Raw genomic sequence first — 19,004 nt, forward strand, 5'->3', positions numbered from 1 at the left:
GCAAATTGAACATCCCTACTATGAGAATCTAAAATCCGAAGTGTTCCAAAATCTGAAACCTTTTGAGCACAGACATGACACTCAGTGAAAATGTTCACCGGAGCATTTCAGATTTTGGATTTTTGGATTTGGGATGTTCAATCAGTATGACACAAATATTCCAAAATCTGAAAAAATCCAAAATCCTAAGTGCTTCTGGTCTCAAGCATTTCAGATAAAGGATGCTCAACCTCTGTTAGAAATATGAGAAGGTGCAAACAGATGGAGTGATGGGAAAGTGAAAAGGCAGAAGTGAAGAGAAACTTCCTCCTTCTTTACACATGTGGTTAGAGGATATTTTGCATGTCTTGAAAGGGGCTCGGTTGGAGCCTGGGAGCTAGAGAGGAACCTGGACACATTTTGTGATGGCTGCTTTGGGGAGGTAGTGGCTAGAGCGTGGGGCACTTAGAACTGTCAAGTAACGGTGAGGACCCAGTTGACTTTCAGTTCATGAGTATCTACTTATGTGACACCACTGAGTATCTACTTATGTGACACAGAATAGATAAAACTCAAATAACTGCCTTTATGAGTTTATGGTCTCACTTACATTCTGTAGCTCTAACCTGAGCTGATGAGCAAGTTTTCCACATTTCATTAATTAGCTTGCTACCATAGTCACTTTGTTGTACCTGTAAGTTACCCCTATTTGCTCAGTAATTTTCTTGAAATTACCTCTTATTTTACATATAAAGATAGAAAAAAGGAAGCTATATATCATTACTTACACTTTTATATTGTATTCGTCCAAACAATGCATTCTTAAAAGTCGTTTTAAAATACAAAACTGTTTGACATTTTGTCAAAGGTTCTTTTCCATTTCATCTAAAATAATCTTGTGTACCATTAGTAGAACATATACCATGCCTTAGGAACGATGAAACTGGTTGGTTGGTAGGGTTCTTTTTTTTTGTTTCTTTGTTTGTTTTTCTGAGATGAGTTTTGCTCTTGTCACCCAGGCTGGAGTGCAATGGCGCAATCTCGACTCATAGCAGCCTCTACCTCCAGGGTTCAAGCAATTCTTCTGCTACCACGCCCAGCTAATTTTTATATTTTTAGTAGAGATGGGGTTTCACCACGTTGACCAGGCTGATTTCAAACTCCTGACCTCAGGTGATCTGCCTGTCTCGACCCCCCAAAGTGCTGGGATTACAGGTGTGAGCCACCATGCCCGGCCGGTAGAGTTCTTTGGGTCATTCAGAGCAAGAATTTTTTTTTTTTTTTAATGTTAGAGTATATATATGGCCTTGTTTTTTTTTTTTGTGTACAAGCAGGTCAGCTTAGCTGGCATGATGTGAATAAAATGGAAAAAGGCAGGCACCTCTTTGCCTGACAATTTTAAAGTGTTGCTATTTGAATACCAAGAAGTTTGAAGCTGGACTGCAGAGCCTTCCAAATTAATCTAGTCTGGAAAAAAAAAAAAAAGAAAACCCACGAAAATGCCATCAAGTAACAGGAGATTTGTCAGCTGCCCTGTTTACACTTTTCATATAAAACATAAAGGTTGGCAGATTATAGATGAAAGGTCAGTTCAGCAAAAAAGAAAATATGTCAGACAATCTCATAACATCGGTAACAGAGGATGGAAGTTGGAAGCTACTATTGGATTCTCAGAAAGAGATGAGTTTGTTGGTGATGTGTAAATATCATCACCTTTTCTGTGGCTCTTCATTTTGGTGGCTACCTTTTTATACTGAGTCTCCAAAATTTGATTTAAAAGACACCAAAGATACTTGTCTTCCTGAGAAAGATTTACTTTGCAGCAGCTTTACTTAAAAAGGAAAAAAAAAAAGAAAGAAAGAAAAACCCAGTCTGAAGGGGGAAAATATACTTCCTTTGCCATAGTGGCTAGTCTCACCCATGCTGTCCCTGAACCCAAGCCCTAAAACGAGGATAAATTGAGAAACCCAGGCTTCCTCAGGAGCGGCGGCACATAATTAAAGGGTTTACAGTGAGTCCATCTATGTGAATGATTAAAGGGGAACTGGGCAACTACAGTGTGATTTGTACAGGTAAAATCTTTTGCTCCAAGAATCACACAGTAAGGACCTTCCTTGGAAGAGATTGCTATCTGGGAAAACAACTTAGCCTGTTCCAGCTTTGGGAGCACAGGTGATTTGGGGTGGGGAGCAGTATTAGGCTCATAGGGTCACAGAGCCATGGTATTAGAGTTGTAGGGCCTCTCAAAAATGTCCAGCATGTGCAGTACTGGGAATTTGTGGCCCTATTAACACATCTTTCATCTGCACTTGAAGTTCAGGAATTGTGCAAAATACCACCATTCTATCCAAGCAACATGCTATGTACATCATACTCTTAATTACCAAAATGTGCATTTGAGGGAGGCTTCCTATTCTTTTCTGAATTCTTCATCATAACCTTGCAAATAACTGAGGCCAAAGACATGACATACAGCACTGTGGGCTAGTAGTCAAAGATATCCATTGCTGCTTGGCCTCAGCGTTTCTGGTTTCTTCTCTCTGCAGTGTTGTTTTCTATCAGACTGCTTTCATCTCTCTCAAGCCTCCCCATTATTGCCCAAGCTATATAAGCAATTTTATTATTGTCAGAAATCTAACAATTAATAGCTAAAGAAAAGGCAGTAATTTTACAAAACATGATCTGACAGTCTTGAAAACTGCTTCAATATTAGCAAATACGTTTGTGATGTGCTGCTGAGACTGTGTGGACTTCACAATGTAATCTTTACAGTTTGAATTGCTGAAATCCAAGTGGACTGACGACAGAACTTGCTCCCATCACCTGCCCCACAAAATTCTCTTCCCCACTAAGCTTCCTTAATGAAATCATTGAGACTCTGGCTTGCTGGTAAGGACCAGTTCTTACAAGTGTATCCAATTTCCTGCTAGTGGTAACTTTAATTCTTCCTGGAATAGCAGGAAACATTAATTTTGCATCAGATCCATAGGTCTCAGAAAGCTGGAATTATAGGTGCCATTGTCCCACTCTTTTTTTCCTCCAAAATAAAATAAGCAGGAGATGAACAGTGAGGCTTGAGGGATGGGTAGTGACAGCGTAAAGAAAAGAACATTAATTTCAGGTGGGGACAGCTGCCCGGCACTCTCTCCCTTTGGATTTTGGTTCTTATAGCATCACGGTGAGTTATTAATATGTATGACCCGTACTTTATTCAAACATTATAAATCTATGCAGAAGTCTGGTGTTTGGGTTTTCCTTTATAGCTTTCATTCTTCTTCCCAGAATTATCTCATTTTGATCGGGAAACTTTTGCATAAAAAGCACACACCGAGAACTCACATTTCCATACCATAAATATTAAAAGTGGGTTAAGCTTTACAGTTTCTTCTCCCATCCCAATGGGAGGAAAGTTAGCCTTCTAATCAGGGGGCCCTTCCTAATGTTCTTTTTATTCACAACCCAAAAGGTAAACTTAAAATTAGAATTGAAATATGAAATTGTACTATGTGGTTCCTTTCTTGTATGTCAGTTATGGAATGTTTGACGATGCCATGTCTTTTGTCTGAAGGATATACTAAAAACCTAGTCGTTATCTGAGTTGTTAAGAATAGTTGGTTAGATTATGTTTTGAGAACCAAACTAGGTCCAGACCTTCTCTTAAGGATCGTGATTAATGTGCTTTTTACTGGATAAATATAAAGTATGGATTCACTACCCTGTGGACTCATCACAATGAATACGTAGCATACAGAAGAGGGAAATGGAACTAGAAAATTTAATGTCTTTTTAGCAACGTTTTAGCTACTTAGCAGCTTCCTATCTCCTGTTATTGTCATTTTTGTTAGCATAAAGGACTAATCATAAATTCCAGTTCACATGGAAATGTAAAGGAATGTGTGCGCTATTTCATTTGGGTGAGCTGTCTGCTAATCACATAGTCTCGCCTGTTGTACTTTTGATGGGAAATGAACGTGCTAATTGGTGCTCTTTTTTCTTATTTCAGGAAACCTGCCATATGAATATAAAATAGTGATTGCTGGGAATCATGAACTGACATTTGATAAGGAATTCATGGCAGACCTTGTTAAACAGGACTACTACCGTTTCCCCTCTGTGTCCAAATTGAAACCAGAGGACTTTGACAATGTTCAGTCCCTCCTGACAAACAGTATTTACTTACAAGATTCGGAGGTAACAGTGAAGGGATTCAGGATATACGGTGCACCTTGGTAAGTGATGATTCAAACAGTTTTCCACATTGCTTTTTAGCTCAGTACCGAAAAATCATGGCTCAGACTTAGATGCTTTAAATGAAAATGATTAGGATGGAAGGAAACCTTATTGCTGTATTTCCAACAAAATACATTCTGTACTGCTACAAAATGCAACACTTGTTTTCATTGTGATAGAGATCTCTTTAGGTAAGATCAATGGGAGTTAAGGCTTTCCTAGATATATACAGTCATCCCTCCCTCAGTATCCATTGGGAATTGGCCCAGGACCTCCCGCTGATAACAAAATTCCAGTATGCTCAAGTCTTTTATATAAAATGGTATAGTATTTGCATGTAACCTATGCACATCCTCGTGTATACTTTAAATCGTCTCTAGATTGCTTATATTACCTAATACAATGTAAATATGATATAAATCATTGTTAATACTTCATGGTTTAAGGAACAATGACAGAAAAAATATCTAGCATAGATGTAATCCTTTTTCCAATATTTTCTTTCTTTTTTTCGAGATGGAGTATCTCTCTGTCAGTGAGGCTGGAATGCAGTGGTGTGATTTCAGCTCACTGCAACCTCTGCCTCCCGGGTTCAAGTGATTCTCCTGCCTCAGCCTCCGAAGTAGCTGGGATTACAGGCACACGCCACTGCACCCGGCTATTTTTTATATTTTTAGTAGAGACAGGGTTTCACCATGTTGGCCAACCTGGTCTTGAACTCCTGACCTCAGGTGATTGGCTCGCCTCGGCCTCCCAAAGTGCTGGGATTACAGGCATAAGCCACCGCTCCCGGCCCTTTTTCTAATATTTTCTATCCTTGGTTGGTTAAGTCCCTGGATGTAGAACCGCTGATTATGGAGGGCTGGCTGTATATGTTTATGCTACTGGGGCTGGGTGTATGTCTGTGTGACACAAAAGGATTTGAGAGGAGGTCGCCATGCTACCCTTCACACAGACTCAGCTACTCTGAACATTCCATCAGCTTTAGGTAACTCATTTCCCTCTCATTTTGTACTGGAAGCCGTCATAAAATATCCTGCTTAGATTAGGGTTTCTCAAATCTCTCTACACGTCAGAATTACCGTCTCTGTAGAAATATAGATTTTGAAGCCCTACCTACAGAGACTCTGATTGTCCTTCCTGAGATGAAGCTCAGCAGCAGTTTCTATTTTTTAAAGTTCCGTGGGCAAGACTGATGCACAGGTGGTTTGAAAGTTACTGGTTGAGAAATGGCGCTAGAATTCTCAGAACTAAGCTCTGGAAAACTTGAAACAGGTACATATCCTTGGAAGCCAGACAAGAAGCATGTCAATCTTGACTCTATCAGTTGACAGTTGTCAGGTTTTAAAGGAGTTACCTCACAGTGTCTGAGCCTCAGTTTTCATATCTCTAAGATGGTGAAGATGATATCTATTTTAGAGGGTTATGTTGAGGATAAAATAGGTAAAGTTTGCAGTGGACTTTAGAGAATATCGGATAGTTTGCTTAGGATATCAATTATAATTTTTCTGGCCTTAGGCTCTCCCACTAAGTATTTATGTCAACTTAGGCAAGTCATTTAGGCCCTAGAGCAAGTTTTTTTTTTGTTGTTTTGTTTTTTTAAATCTTTAAAGTGAGAATGTTAGACTAAATGATTGTCAACCATTCAGGTTCTAGGACTTTTTTTTTTTTTTTTGAGGATGTATGTAGAGCAAAACTAACCTGTGTGTGTGTATATAGAGCAGAAGAACTCACCTTTACTCACTCAATACAGAAAGTACCCCAGTCCTTCACTAGGAGTTGTGGATAGGACTGGAAACAGACAAGCAGACTGAATTCAGATTGGCCACTTTACTTGACAGTTTGGCTTGTCCTCTGTAAGTTAAAAGGTTGAGATATTTTCTATAATTTTTTTTCTAGCTATACGAGTTGGTATCCAGAAGGACTGATGAATGGGTACAGGAAGTACATCTCTGTTTAAAATCAACCCTGACAATGATTTTGAACTCTTAATTAAGTACTTCCTATATGCCAGGCATTGTCCTACGTTTTTTGTATATGTGTTGTCTCATTTAATCCTCAAAATACCTTTAGGAGATGGGCACTATTCTGATTCTCATTTGGCAGATAAGAAAATCCAGATGCAGAAAAGTTAAGTAATTGCTCAAGAATCGCCACAGATAATAAGAGGTATGATTTGAACCTGGCGAGTCTGATTCCAGGGTATACAGCATGACTGAGGGATGGCGGGGTTGGGGATGTGGTAATTGGTGGTTATAATCTGCAGATCCAGTTTATACCTAGCTTTAGTAAGGTACGTCAATTTATTTTTTTAATGTGTGAGAACGTGGTAAAGGGCAAGAGAATAAACAGCAGAAACCAGTGCTGTCAAACTGTAATCTGGGGTCGTGTAGGATATTGATATTAGCATTTCTGGGTAAAGGGCAGGAGAGAGAGCATTTCCAGCTTCACAGCCCAGTTCTTAATGTCAGTGAAGTAGTTGAGGAATGACCTCTGATTGGCAGAGATGCTCTACATGCAAGTTAAGATCATTGTTTAAAAATAATTTAAGATTACTTTTGAAAAATCCTTAAAAGGTACAGGACATTTAAGGCTATTCCTGAGCAAGCAGGATGTTCAGAGGTCCCTGGATTGATAGTTGCTGAAATGATGACAGCAACAAACTTCCTCCATTATCTGAGCTGATTCAAATCTATTTAGGACAGGGTTCAGCTAAACCAGATTATAGCTGTGATGAATGAGGGAATGATTTTGGTCCTCAGGCAGATCTTGCAGCATCTCAAGAAATTGAACAAACTGACTAATTCAGATATGTGATGTGACAGGGCATGATCTGTTTTTGGTGGTGGTGCAAACTGCAGACAAAGTTTATATCTGAACTGGATTGATATCGTTTAAAATGTTTTAATTTTAATACTGGCAAGGGTAGAAAAGTCAAGAAAATAAGCACTAATCAGTCTTCTGAAATGTTCTCCTAAAGTTGTCATTAGACTTAATGTCTGTTGAGATTTCCACAAAGCTTCAACCATTTCCTATTGAGCATCTCTTTACAATAAGGGAGATCTTTAAATGGTTTTTGCCCCATCCATTGGAATTGTTGATACTTTGTATTTTGACCAAGAATACAGAGGCTGACAAAAAGGATATTTCAGTTTCATCATCTGTTTTTGGGAGGCCTCAGTAGTTTGGATCTCACTGTGAAGATATTTCGTCAAAATTAACATTCCCAGAACTACTGATAATCTGAACATTGATTTAGAAATGTCTGCATTAGCATTTCTGTGCTAGGGAGGAGAGTATTTGCCATCTCTATCACTTATTCAGTGGGACTTTGGTGAGTTTCTTAACATCTGCCTGCCTCTGTTCCTTCTTTAAAATGGGGTAAAACATTATGGTTTCATGGTTGTTATGAAGATAGAATTAATGCATCCACAGCACACAGAAGACTTTTTAGCATGGAGTAAGCAGTTGATAAGTGTTAGCTATTACTACTAATAGTGGTGTGTTAGTGTTTCCAAACTATACCTCTGTCAGCCTTCATAAGGAGTGAGATTGGATAAGTTTTAGCCCTATTATTTAGTCAACCCTGCTCATTGGGTGACACTAGGCAAGTCACTTAACTTTTTCATTTAGTTGTAAAACATGAGGAATGAGGTCTTCTCTAATTTCTCTCATATGCCACCCACTTAAATGGTCATCAAAGTAAGAATTTTCAAAAAAATACATATTTGCGAGCATGCTTGAATTACTTCAATGTCTTGTACAATTTTTAACATCTTTTACTATTAAGAATTTGCCCGGTGGCTCACGCCTGTAATCCCAGGCACTTTGGGAGGCCGAGGTGGGCGGATCACGAATTCAGGAGATCTAGACCATCCTGGCTAACATGGTGAAACCCCATCTCTACTGAAAAAATAGAAAAAATTAGTCAGGCATGGTGGCGGGCGTCTGTAGTCCCAGCTACTCGGGAGGCTGAGGCAGGCGTGAACCCAGGAGGCAGAGCTTGCAGTGAGCCGAGATCGCGCCACTGCACTCCAGCCTGGGAGTTCACACCTATAATCCCAGCACTTTGGGAGGCCGAGGCGGGCAGATCAGAAGGTCAGGAGATCGAGACTATCCTGGCTAACACGGTGTAACTCCGTCTTTGCTAAAAATACAAAAAATTAGCCGGGCGTGGTAACGGGCGCCTGTAGTCCCAGCTACTTGGGAGGCTAAGGCAGGAGAATGGCATGAACCCGGGAGGTGGAGCTTGCAGTGAGCCGAGATTGGGCCACTGCACTCCAGCATGGGGGACAAAGCGAGACTCCGTCTCAACAACAACAACAACAAAAAAAAGAATTTGCCTCAAAGCAGTGTTTGGGAGAACTTATACCATAGGTTCTTACCCACTTTTCTCCCTTCAGAAATTAAATTTTTTCCATCTCTGGGATTTACACATAGGTGAGTCCCTGCTTAGTAACCCAGCAGATATTTCAATCGAAAATAATGTAAATTGATGGTCTGATTTCCCTGTTTTTACAGTGACTTTTTTGGAGGAAATATTAAGTTCTGCATTGCTGATAGCACTAGTGGTTTCAAAACTAGAAATCAAAATAAGAACCCTGATATTAAGGATTCACAGGTTTCTCAAAAGTAATTGCCATCAGCCTAGGAAAATAGCTGTAATTCGTGTATTTAGAAAATATGGGTTGTGACCTGGTCTAGCTACAGAAAAAGAATATTAGTCTGTATTCGTTACACGTTCATAACTTGCAACACAGCTGAAAGCTACCTCAAGACTAGAGAGAATTAAAGTAGTGTTTTCTAATTTACAGTTTAACAGGAACTGGTACGTAGAAAATAACTTACAACACACCAGAGCATTCATATATGTCTGCAACCGTAATGTTCTGTAGTGCTTACTAGATCCCCAAGGAAGAGGCTTTGAATGTGGTTTGATGGGTCTGGGAAAATTCAGTGGCCTAAACTGAAGATGTTGTAAGTGGGATGCCAGATCTGAAAGGAAAGAGGCTCCCTCAGATGGGAGGGCAAGAGTCGATGGATTATCTGGGGGCACCCTTACCTCAGGAGGCCTTAAGGCAGGTTTTATGGCATCTGTATATATTCCTTCACCATCTCATTCTTCCAAGAATCTGGAATAAAGGCATCAGGCATCTTTTTAACAGTTCAGCCACAGATTTGCTTCACTTCTGCTATTGTCGTTATTTTCTCATTCTTTTTCGGAGTGCAGGAGAAGAAGGTTTTGTGTTGTCAGGCAGGTGGGTCAGCCTCATACTTACTTCATACTATGGGAGAGCTTGTGGATTGCTTGCATACCTAAAATTGATTCTCTGCCACCAGTGGTGCCCAATTTTGTCTTTGTGACTCACTCTCAGCACTGTAACATCTTTCCCAAACGCTGAGTGTGGTTAGAAAGGGGACAAAATTCTAATCTGTCAAATATTAGCCACCGTGGTAACTAATGGCATGTCTGGCCAGAGTAGAGGGAAGGTAGAATTTTGAAATCATTTTTGTATTTTTGATTACTGACTCTGTAGCCAGCTTTTTAACACAAGCAGTTTGGGGTAAACTCACTCGTGGGACTTAGTTTTGATATTAAGATGCTGTGCAGGGAAAAAAAAAAAAAAATCCACATACTAATTCATCAGCAGCCAAGCTGCAGAAAGTGAAAGGTGTATATTGTGCCGACTGAAGCAGAGCAGTTGTATTGTTCAGCGAAAGCCCGCACCTTGTTCTTCTCTTGAACAGAAATACAGAGCTGGTCTCCCGTGGCTTTTAATGAATATGAGTGGGGCTTTCCGATGTCCAGGAATTTGATCTCTAGGCTGACCAAGGGGTCAGCAACAAAGAGCACATTTTTTCACGTTAGAGTGGACCCAGGTGTAATTTGTCAGATTTAGTGACTGTGGAGGAAGTGCCTTAACTTCTCCAGCAGGAAAATTAGATCAGGCCTAGGCAGTGCAATTCTAAAATGGCTGAAATAGGAAGAGAAAGTCCGTTGAGTCGCTTTTTCAAAGGAAGTGTGAGCAAGATTTGTTTTCCCTTCCTCTCTTCCCCTCATTTCCTATCATAACCATGTTGAATTCATTCATTCATTTAGATGTAATTTTCTCAGCATTTTTCAAAGTGGGAGTTGAGTGTTGATTTCACTCTCTGCAGCATTTCTAATTGTGTTTGCACACAAATAGCTACAAGGTTGCTCACATTTCCCTTGTTCTGATCAGTGCAATAGTAGTACTTTATGTTTACTCTGTCAGAAAAGTGTCAGATGTTTTTATTTCCAATTATAAGTTTTGTAATGCATCATGTATTTTGCTGACAGTCTTCAAGTTCTTGAAATAGCAAACAAATTAACAGCAGATATTGAATGAGAGGATTAGAAAACCAATTGGCAACTCACATGATAGAATTCAGATACAGGGATGGGTGGAATGGGCTCATTTATTTTATTTTCTCAGTCATACTTTGTAATTAACTTGGGCAAAAAAAAAAAAAAAAAAAAGTAGAAGAAGAAGAAAAAAGAAAAGAAAGAAACAGCTCCCTGTTCAGGAGAAAAATCCTTTGGCACTAAAGAATGAGACTATGCAAACAATATTGGTTCTGTACCATGTTTTCAGGGATTTCAGCTTTTATTCAGGAGGGTTCAGAAAGGTATTGGCAGAGAAAAAGGTCTTGTGTGTGTGTGTGTGTTAAACAAATATGCACTCTGCTCTTACATGATTCTGTTTAAAGGCCCAGGGTAACATTTCATTTTTCTTGGCACAGGGCCCATAGACTCTCCCATTATGAAACCTATGGCTGTTCTGCCCTAGTCTAGAGTTACAGGGCTCTGTTTACATTTTTGCCTGTTTCAGAATGCAGCTGACTGCTCTTAAAGCTGGGATCAGATTCACTTCTGGTTTAACAACTGCCCTGTTTAGGAGAAAGCAAAACCGATCACTTTGCTTCCTACCTCCCCATTGATGACCAAATCAGTAAATACCATTTCCAAAGCCAGTTTATGCAGAGCTGGTCATGTGGGATCTCACTCGCCCCTTTCTGCCAGCTCTGTCCAACTCAGCCTTCAAAGCCTGCTGGGTGCCTTTATCTGATGTGTTGGTGGTGGTTGTATGGAAGAATGTGGAGGTGCTAAAGAAGTATTTGTCTGCATTCAATTATGCTTCATAGCAACCGTTGGCATAATTTATATTTTTGCCTGCACATTCTGAGAGAGCAACTCGGCAAACAACAATAATAAATTTACATTTGGATGGTATATTTCACTCAGAGAACTTTCGTATGTATTATCTCATTCGGGGCTGACAACAATTCTTTAACCAGGGCATGTATTACTAATAATAATTAACAATAGCCAGCATTTACAAGTGTTTATGTGTCAGCTGCTGTTCATTATTGCCTCCTTTTGACAGAGACCAACAAAGAGAGTTTTTGATAGAGAAAGTGACTTGCCCAAAGCTACAGACTTAATTTGAGGACAAAATAGGACTAGAATCCAGGCTTCCTTTGTGGAGTTTGCTAGACTAAACCAGGATATCCTAGATGTCTGTCTACTCCTTGGCCTGAGCAACTCAGGAAGTAGCTGCTTTTCATCTTAGAAGACCTGGCCGTTTTCATCTAGTTGCAAAAAAGGTGTACAGAAATCCAGGCCAGCACCCTTCAGGGGCTCTCAGGATTAAGTGGTGAGGTGTGCTTCTAGGGGAAAATAGGATCACTAGGGAAGACCAAAAACAAGTGACCCAGAGACTAGGATTCTAAAAAAATATATTGGCCAGGTACAGTGGCTTGTGCCTGTAATCCCAACACTTTGGGAGGTTGAGGTGGGAGGATCACTTGAGCTTAGGACTTTGAGACCAGACTGGGCAACATAGTGAGGCCTCATCTCTACAAAATTAAAAAAATTAGCCAGGTGTGGTGGTGTGTGCTTGTATTCCCAGCTACTTGAGAGGCTGAGGCAGGAGGATTGCTGAGTCTGGGAGGTCGATGTTGCAATAAGCCATGAGCACACTCCTGCACTCAGCCTGGGTGACAGAGTGACACCCTGTCTCTCACACACATAAATTTGTGTCTTAATGTGTTATAAGGCATGAGTCAGCTCCTGCTGTTCCTGCACCACAGAGCCAACTTCCTCCACAACACATATCAGGAGGCAAGTATAGGTTGCATGTGAGTTTTTCCCTCTGAAGAACCATGCAGTGGAGAGAGAGCAGCCCTGGGCATATGCACCAAGAGGGAATTGCTGGCAATGTACTTCTGCTGCAGTCAGACCTGCCATGGGCCCACACTGTGCTCCACAGAAGACCTGGACCTCCACTTTGGGATATGGCTGACTGGCTGCTGGGTGTTCTTTCATTTTCTCCTGCTACACTAATAGGCTCCTTTTAATCCAGAGTTACTGCTGGTGGATAGAAAGAGAGTATCAAGTGATTACAAGCTCCATCAGAGCAGGGACCTCTACTTTGTCCTCTATGCATACCCTACGCAAGCTCAGTGCCTGGCACATAGTAGATGCTCAGTCCCTGTCTTCTGAATGAATGAATGAATGAATGAATGAATGAATGAATCAGGGTGGTGGTAGTAGAGATAGGTCTCTGACTGGTGAACTGAGGATTTACACAGAGTAGACACCCAGTGACAAAAGGAAAGAAAGTATTTCCAATACAAAGTCAGGCACAGTCATACAAAATGGAAGACTAGAGATGACAGAGCAAAAAGGAACCAAGCAAAGCCCTAAATGATGTCCATGGGCTTTAATAACATGTGTAACAAGGTACATATACCTAGATTTTTCCTGAACACTCAGAAATCTAGCATCTCTCCAGGTGAGCGTGGTTTAATAAAAGTGAGAAATGGGAGTAGGACAAACCTCACGTTAAACCTCATAGTAAGGCAGTGAGAGTTTTCAAAGAAAGCCTCCATCGGTAATTTTAGGCTCTTTGGTATCATTTCTTCAGCTCAGATACCTTATTCCCATACTGTGCACAGCTTTAGAAGTTACTCTTAGTTATAGAGACCGTCACTTCAAGGCTGCAGTCAAAGTAATTGGCATCAAGTTTGAGATTGGTCAGAAGCTAGACCAGGTGGGCCCTCAGAACATCCTATGGACATTAAAACCAATTGTCAAATATGCAGTATTCCCTTTTCTTAGTGGCTGAATTCTCAGTGATTGGGTTCTTAGGGTCATGTAGATTCTGTACCATTTTTTTTCAGGCTACTTGACAAACATGGATTACTTATTTTGTCCTCTAAACTGTAAGGGTAGGGTGAACTTCTCCAGGTCTTGCCAGACAGTGAGCCCACTAGGGTCCCACTGAGAGTCTTAACCTGTATTTATTTGTTTTCAGCCTTAGCTGCTTCTGTCTTCTGTGATGCATTTCTCCTCTGTGGCTCAGATGTATTCACAAGTTAGTCTAGGTAACCCCACTGAATCCTTTCATCCTTCCCCTAATCTCTGATGAAGGTGAGAGGGGTTTTGGAGCACACATATCTTTGGACAGATGAGGTTGCTTCTTCCACCGGGTGCTCCTCTTCTGCCAGCACCACATCTGCAGAGCCGCAGGACATCCTTCCGCCCCTTCTGATGAGCCTGCACGCTGCCAAAGTTGTTTCACAATACAGCCTTAATAATCAAAGCCATGTTGTGTTCTGTGCTTCATACAGGAGAAGCCCCCTGCCTTCTAGGCTGCTTTGTGAGAGCAACGTCAAGGCATGATGTCACCCACCCTCTCAAGGGTTCATCTATAAGCCCATGGGAGACTTGGTCGGGTTTGTAGACCCACCATGGGCCTAGGGACATCCCCTCTGATGGCGAAGGCTTTGTTGAAACTGTTCTCCAAAAAAATTATTGCTAATTCTCTCTTCCCTTAAACGAGCAGTTCCTTAGGCTACAAAACTTCTGGCAGGGCTTCCCCAGGAGGAAGACATGTGCTCCCCATATCGGGCATAGCTCAAACATCTACAACTCTGTTCTGCCCACAGAAGGAGGGAGGCAGTGGTACAGAGCTTCGCAGGCTTTGGCCTTAGAAACACTGTTCCCAACAAGCTTGGGTCTCACTTTGATCATTTAGAACTTATTTACCTTGTTACACATGTTACGTGTTACATGTGTAACATTTACACTTGTTATTTACCTGGTTATACATGTTATGCAATCTCTCTGAACCACAATTTCATCTGTCAAATGCATATATAAGTAATAATAATAACTACTATTTATTGAGCATCATTCACATACAGGTTCCAGTTGTAAAATTGTTTTTAAGCCTCAAAACAACCCTATAAAGAAGATAATATTACCCTCATTTGGCAGATGAGAAAATTAAAGGTTAGAGAAATTAAATAATTGACCCAAGGACACTTATTTTGCAATGAACTGTAAATCAGTCCCAAATCTGTTTGGCTCCAAACCCTTTATGTTCTTCACTACTTCTGTATATTTTTCATGGGATTAAAATAAGATCATGTATGTTAAGTTCTTGGCACTCAGTAAATGCTCAATTAATTTTTTTTTCCCCGAAAGGTAACACTTGTTAGTTTTGTAATGGCTATTATTTTTCGGTTTTGTTTTGTTTGTTTAGTTTCTATGGTGGTATTACCATGGTAGAAGAGAAGAAGCAAAAAGAGTAGAAATGAGATAAATAGTAAACTTAGTCTAGGAAAATGCTTACCCTTGTTTGTGTGTTGGTGGGGGCAGGGGAATAAAGAAAGAGAGAAAATGTTTTAAAGTGGATATTGCACAGTTTCTTTGCATGGCAGGTTGCTTATGATCTGGATAAGTAGAAACAACTTAGGAAAGGAACCCCATATTCAACTGCATTTGTTCAAAAGGCATGGAAGAGTGGATAGATGTCTGTTAAATGAAGACATATGGGCATTTTGAAGGTCACTTACATGGAGGATCATTTTCAGTGTATGAGTAATGTTGGCAGTATGTTTCCACCCAGGAAGAATAAAGGTAATCTTGGATGGTGACTATAAATTACATGTGGACTGTTCCGTGAGGGCTGCTCCAACACCAAGTGAGTGTCAAACTTTGAGGTCTCTGGGTTAGCAACATGTATATGCATTCTGCAAAGAGCTGCAAAGGTGAGCTACAAATCTGCATTAATTCAGGAGAGGATATGGGAAGACTATTTTGCTCAAATATAAAAGATCAGCTTGGTTAAAGTGTAAATACAGTTACTATCACTAATAATGTCTAAGTATAAAATTTGTAGCAAGAAAAGAAATAAAAAGGCAATGAGAAGTACCTGGTATAGAAGGGCATACTAGAGGAAGTGGTTAAGACCTAGCTTAATTAATAGTCTTCCTAGGATAAAATTTCCCAAGACAGCATCTGAAGGTGCCAGTGATATTTAATGATTAATTTAGATATTTTCAGGCCCAATGTCTTGGTGTGGTGGGTTTACAGGATGGATCACATTAAATAAAAAATGGTGCTAAAATTTCATATGAATCAACAGTAAGTCAACATTGAAGACTAAAACCAATGCTATATTTGTAAAGGGAAGAAAAAGAGCAGAGTCAACATACTGATTTTTCATTATTTCCTAAACTTGGTTATGCACTTCTTTTATACATTATGTACAAAATGATTGCATATAGAACTACGTGCCGCTGATGGCTGCCTGGTTTAATAAGCTGTGATTATTGTTTTTCTCTCTACATTTCAAGCTACCATATGTACTGAATTTCTGGGATATATCAGTCTCAAAGCTAAACCTAATAGGATATACTGACTTTCCATGCCACACAAGGCTTCGTGAGCCATGGGAAGTAGCTTTGGAGTATCACGGTTCTAGAAAGAGGATCGTCAAAGACAGACACTCAGGGAAAAAAAAAGTGTTTTATTGTCTTAATGATTTAAAAGTCCAGCTCTTAAATCACTACCCATAATTGAGGCCTCTTATTATTTTGAGTCAGTCATCAATAGAAAAACCTTTCTTGCTTTGATCTTTGAAGAACAAAATAAAAGATGCTAGACTAAAACCTAATCAGAAATTACTGATGGCAAAACTAACTAGTTGGAATAGGCTGTTGGCAGAAGTCGCTCCCTCCCACTTTTCTTCTTTTCCTTTGGTGTTATGATTTAAGGGGAAAAATTATGGAAGACAAGTTTGTTTTAAAAATTCATAGGGTTCACTTGTGGGTTTTGCATTTAAATATATATTTTAAATAATATTTAGGAAGCATTTGAGAATGAGGATTTTAGGCTATGCTGATGCTACTGCTTCTGTTACTAAACATTACTTAATGCTTCCTGTTTTTCAGAAGATATAGCCAAGACTAGTTCCTTTTCTTATCCACATTCAGCCCTTTCCCTTAGAAAGATAAGTTCTGAAAGAAGTACTTACCTGTTGGGCAGTAGAATAAGTAGAAAAATGGAAAACCCAAATGTGTGTCTGCGATGCTGGGTCTGACCTTTATGCTTTTAAATAATTCTTACCGGAGGCAAATTCTGTGTGGTTGCCGGCTTGCACAGCAACTTCAGAGGCAGGTCCATGAAAGACGAGCGAATTTTGAGGGTATTGAGTGCCTTGCTACATTCACACTGTATGTGCCGTTCAGCATTACTATTAAAGGGAAAATCAGAAGATGTTGGTTTTTAAGGAGAGTATTGGTATTTAAGGTTATTTGCTGTAGGAATTACCTTCTATAGAGTTTGAACTCTGCTCTGAAAAGTCTGAGAGAAATAGAAGGAATAGTTCATAGGAAATTTTGAAGTTTGGCTAGCCTGTAAACCACAGGCTTAACAGTGCTCTAAAGTCAGTTCTGAGACTTTTTCTGAGACTCTGTAACTCTTGATATATAATTATGAATGCATTTTTGCTTTGTTGATTGTTGCAATAAACAGAATCGGTGGATTATTGGTTAAGTAGAATAAAAATATGCCAGAGAAAATCCATTCTCTTTGTCTCACTCTGAAAATATTGCATCAAATAATCTGAACGAGACCAAAAAAGCTTTTTATCTGAGTTTCTATAAGTAAGAGTAGAAAAAACAATTGAAGGGAAATAGTTAAATGTAGAAAATCATCAAAAATAGAAATCGTGCAAAAAGTAGACATCTCGATTCTTAAAAATTATGTTTCCCAAGCTGTGCAAACTTTCCTCAGTTAACCACATACTCACATGGATGAAGATTTCACAATTCCAGTAAAAGCATTCTTACATTCACCTTGACTGGTTTTGTCCCTTGAAGAATTAGCATCAGTCATCGGAAAGCAATGGTATGTTTTTCTTCTTACACTTAGCAGGAAGCATTTTAGAAGCCATATCCTCACCAAGAATGTACAGATGGACCATTGCATTATAAAAACATACAAATATAGTTAGAAAACAAAAACAGAGATAATGCACCACAAGTATACAGCGATTTTCTCTTACGAATGTTCTTTTTTTCTTTCTCTCATTCTACTTTTCCTGGGATTTAGTACGTTCTTACAGTGGGTAAGTTTTATTTTTACAGTCAGGAAGAAAGGCCACATTCTGTAGCCGTAAAACGTGTGTCTGTGAGTAATTGGAAATTAACCCTGTCCTTCAAACTTGATGCCGTCATCACGTATATGATCCATGTGTGTGTGTGGGTTGGCACATATGTACATATTTCACAGATTACCCCATTCAAAGATGGGAAGGTGGAAGGGTCTGTCCTCAATAAGTACTGTGGTTTGCCTGGCTGACGTGCAAGGAAACCCCCAAAGCACCAGAACCATGCATTTATTCAGGTGAAAAAATGTGTTTTCTTTTTTAAATCAGAGTCTCCTAAGATAGTAGAACCTAGATGGCTCTCCAGTGCTGGGCTGAATGATAAAACCCAGACCTTTTTGGTGCTGTGTTTTGATCCATCCCTGAATGTGACACCCTAATACTTGGGTTCCTGGGTCTGGCTTTACAGGACGTGACTTCAGTCAAGGAAAGCCTGGTGCCTACCTTTGCTTATTTGTATTCTAGTGCTGTAAGCTCCCCTCCTCTCGTGTGTCTTTGTTCTATTAATCTGCAAAACAGGGCTCGACTTGTGATTAGTCCTTGGAGCTTGTTTCTATTAATCAGTCTGCAAAACAGGTCGACTTGGATGCTTTTGTTCAAGAGCTTAATGCGTTCTCCTTGTCAGGCTGTGGTTCAGGCTGCTCCGTTTGCTTTAAACGGGACCAGGTGGTGAAATTTGGTTTTTATACGCTGATTGCACTGTCAAGAAAGAAAATACTGTTTGAAAAGACAATAGGAAAATGCTAATGTGGAATCGTAGAGCGATGTTTTAGGAGGAGGAAAAGTTTATAGAAAATATAACTTGTGTAACCGGGCTGTGGTGTATAATAAACTGCACGGTGCAGTTGACTGGAACAGAAAATAAGGCATTATTTATATTATAGTCTAGAAGCATGGTGTCAAGGAAGGGTCGCCTATTAATAAAATTTTATGTGGATTTGAATTGTAATTCTTTTGATTCTTAAAGTGGGAATATCATCCTTTTAGCTACAGTATTAGCTACTGTAAGAAGATCCAATATAATTTTGTGCGTTTCCTCACTTTTTTCTTTCCACCCTCCCTTATGCCAAACGACCTTGCCGCAGATTAAAATTATTCTACCTGTTATGTAGGGAAAACTCTGTATCTCAATTTTCTTATCTTCATTAACAAGGGACAAAAACTGACCTACCTGTGGAGATAGAGTGTGGGCTGAGTGATGGTTATAAATTGCTTTGTAAAATGCTCATTATCACCATTTAAAAAATTCTTCTAACTCTAATGTGCAAAGGATAGCCTCACTGGAAAAGAATTTTAATGCATAACTTTTTT

General features: G+C 39.7%; 1 protein-coding gene across 16 annotated transcripts in view; it reads left to right on the top strand.

The window, feature by feature from the left end:
- The window catches only part of MPPED2 (metallophosphoesterase domain containing 2), a 196,542-nt gene that overhangs the window by 87,710 nt on the left and 89,828 nt on the right, over positions 1 to 19,004 (top strand). For all 16 annotated transcript variants that reach the window (XM_074014009.1, XM_065528358.1, XM_074014013.1 and 13 more), the window contains one exon: positions 3,983 to 4,208. In XM_074014009.1, the coding sequence (XP_073870110.1) occupies positions 3,983 to 4,208 (226 nt within the window). The remainder of the gene's footprint in view (positions 1 to 3,982; positions 4,209 to 19,004) is intronic.

This window comes from Macaca fascicularis, chromosome 14 (assembly GCF_037993035.2).
Source record: "Macaca fascicularis isolate 582-1 chromosome 14, T2T-MFA8v1.1".
In the NCBI taxonomy this organism is placed as follows: Eukaryota; Metazoa; Chordata; class Mammalia; order Primates; family Cercopithecidae; genus Macaca; species Macaca fascicularis.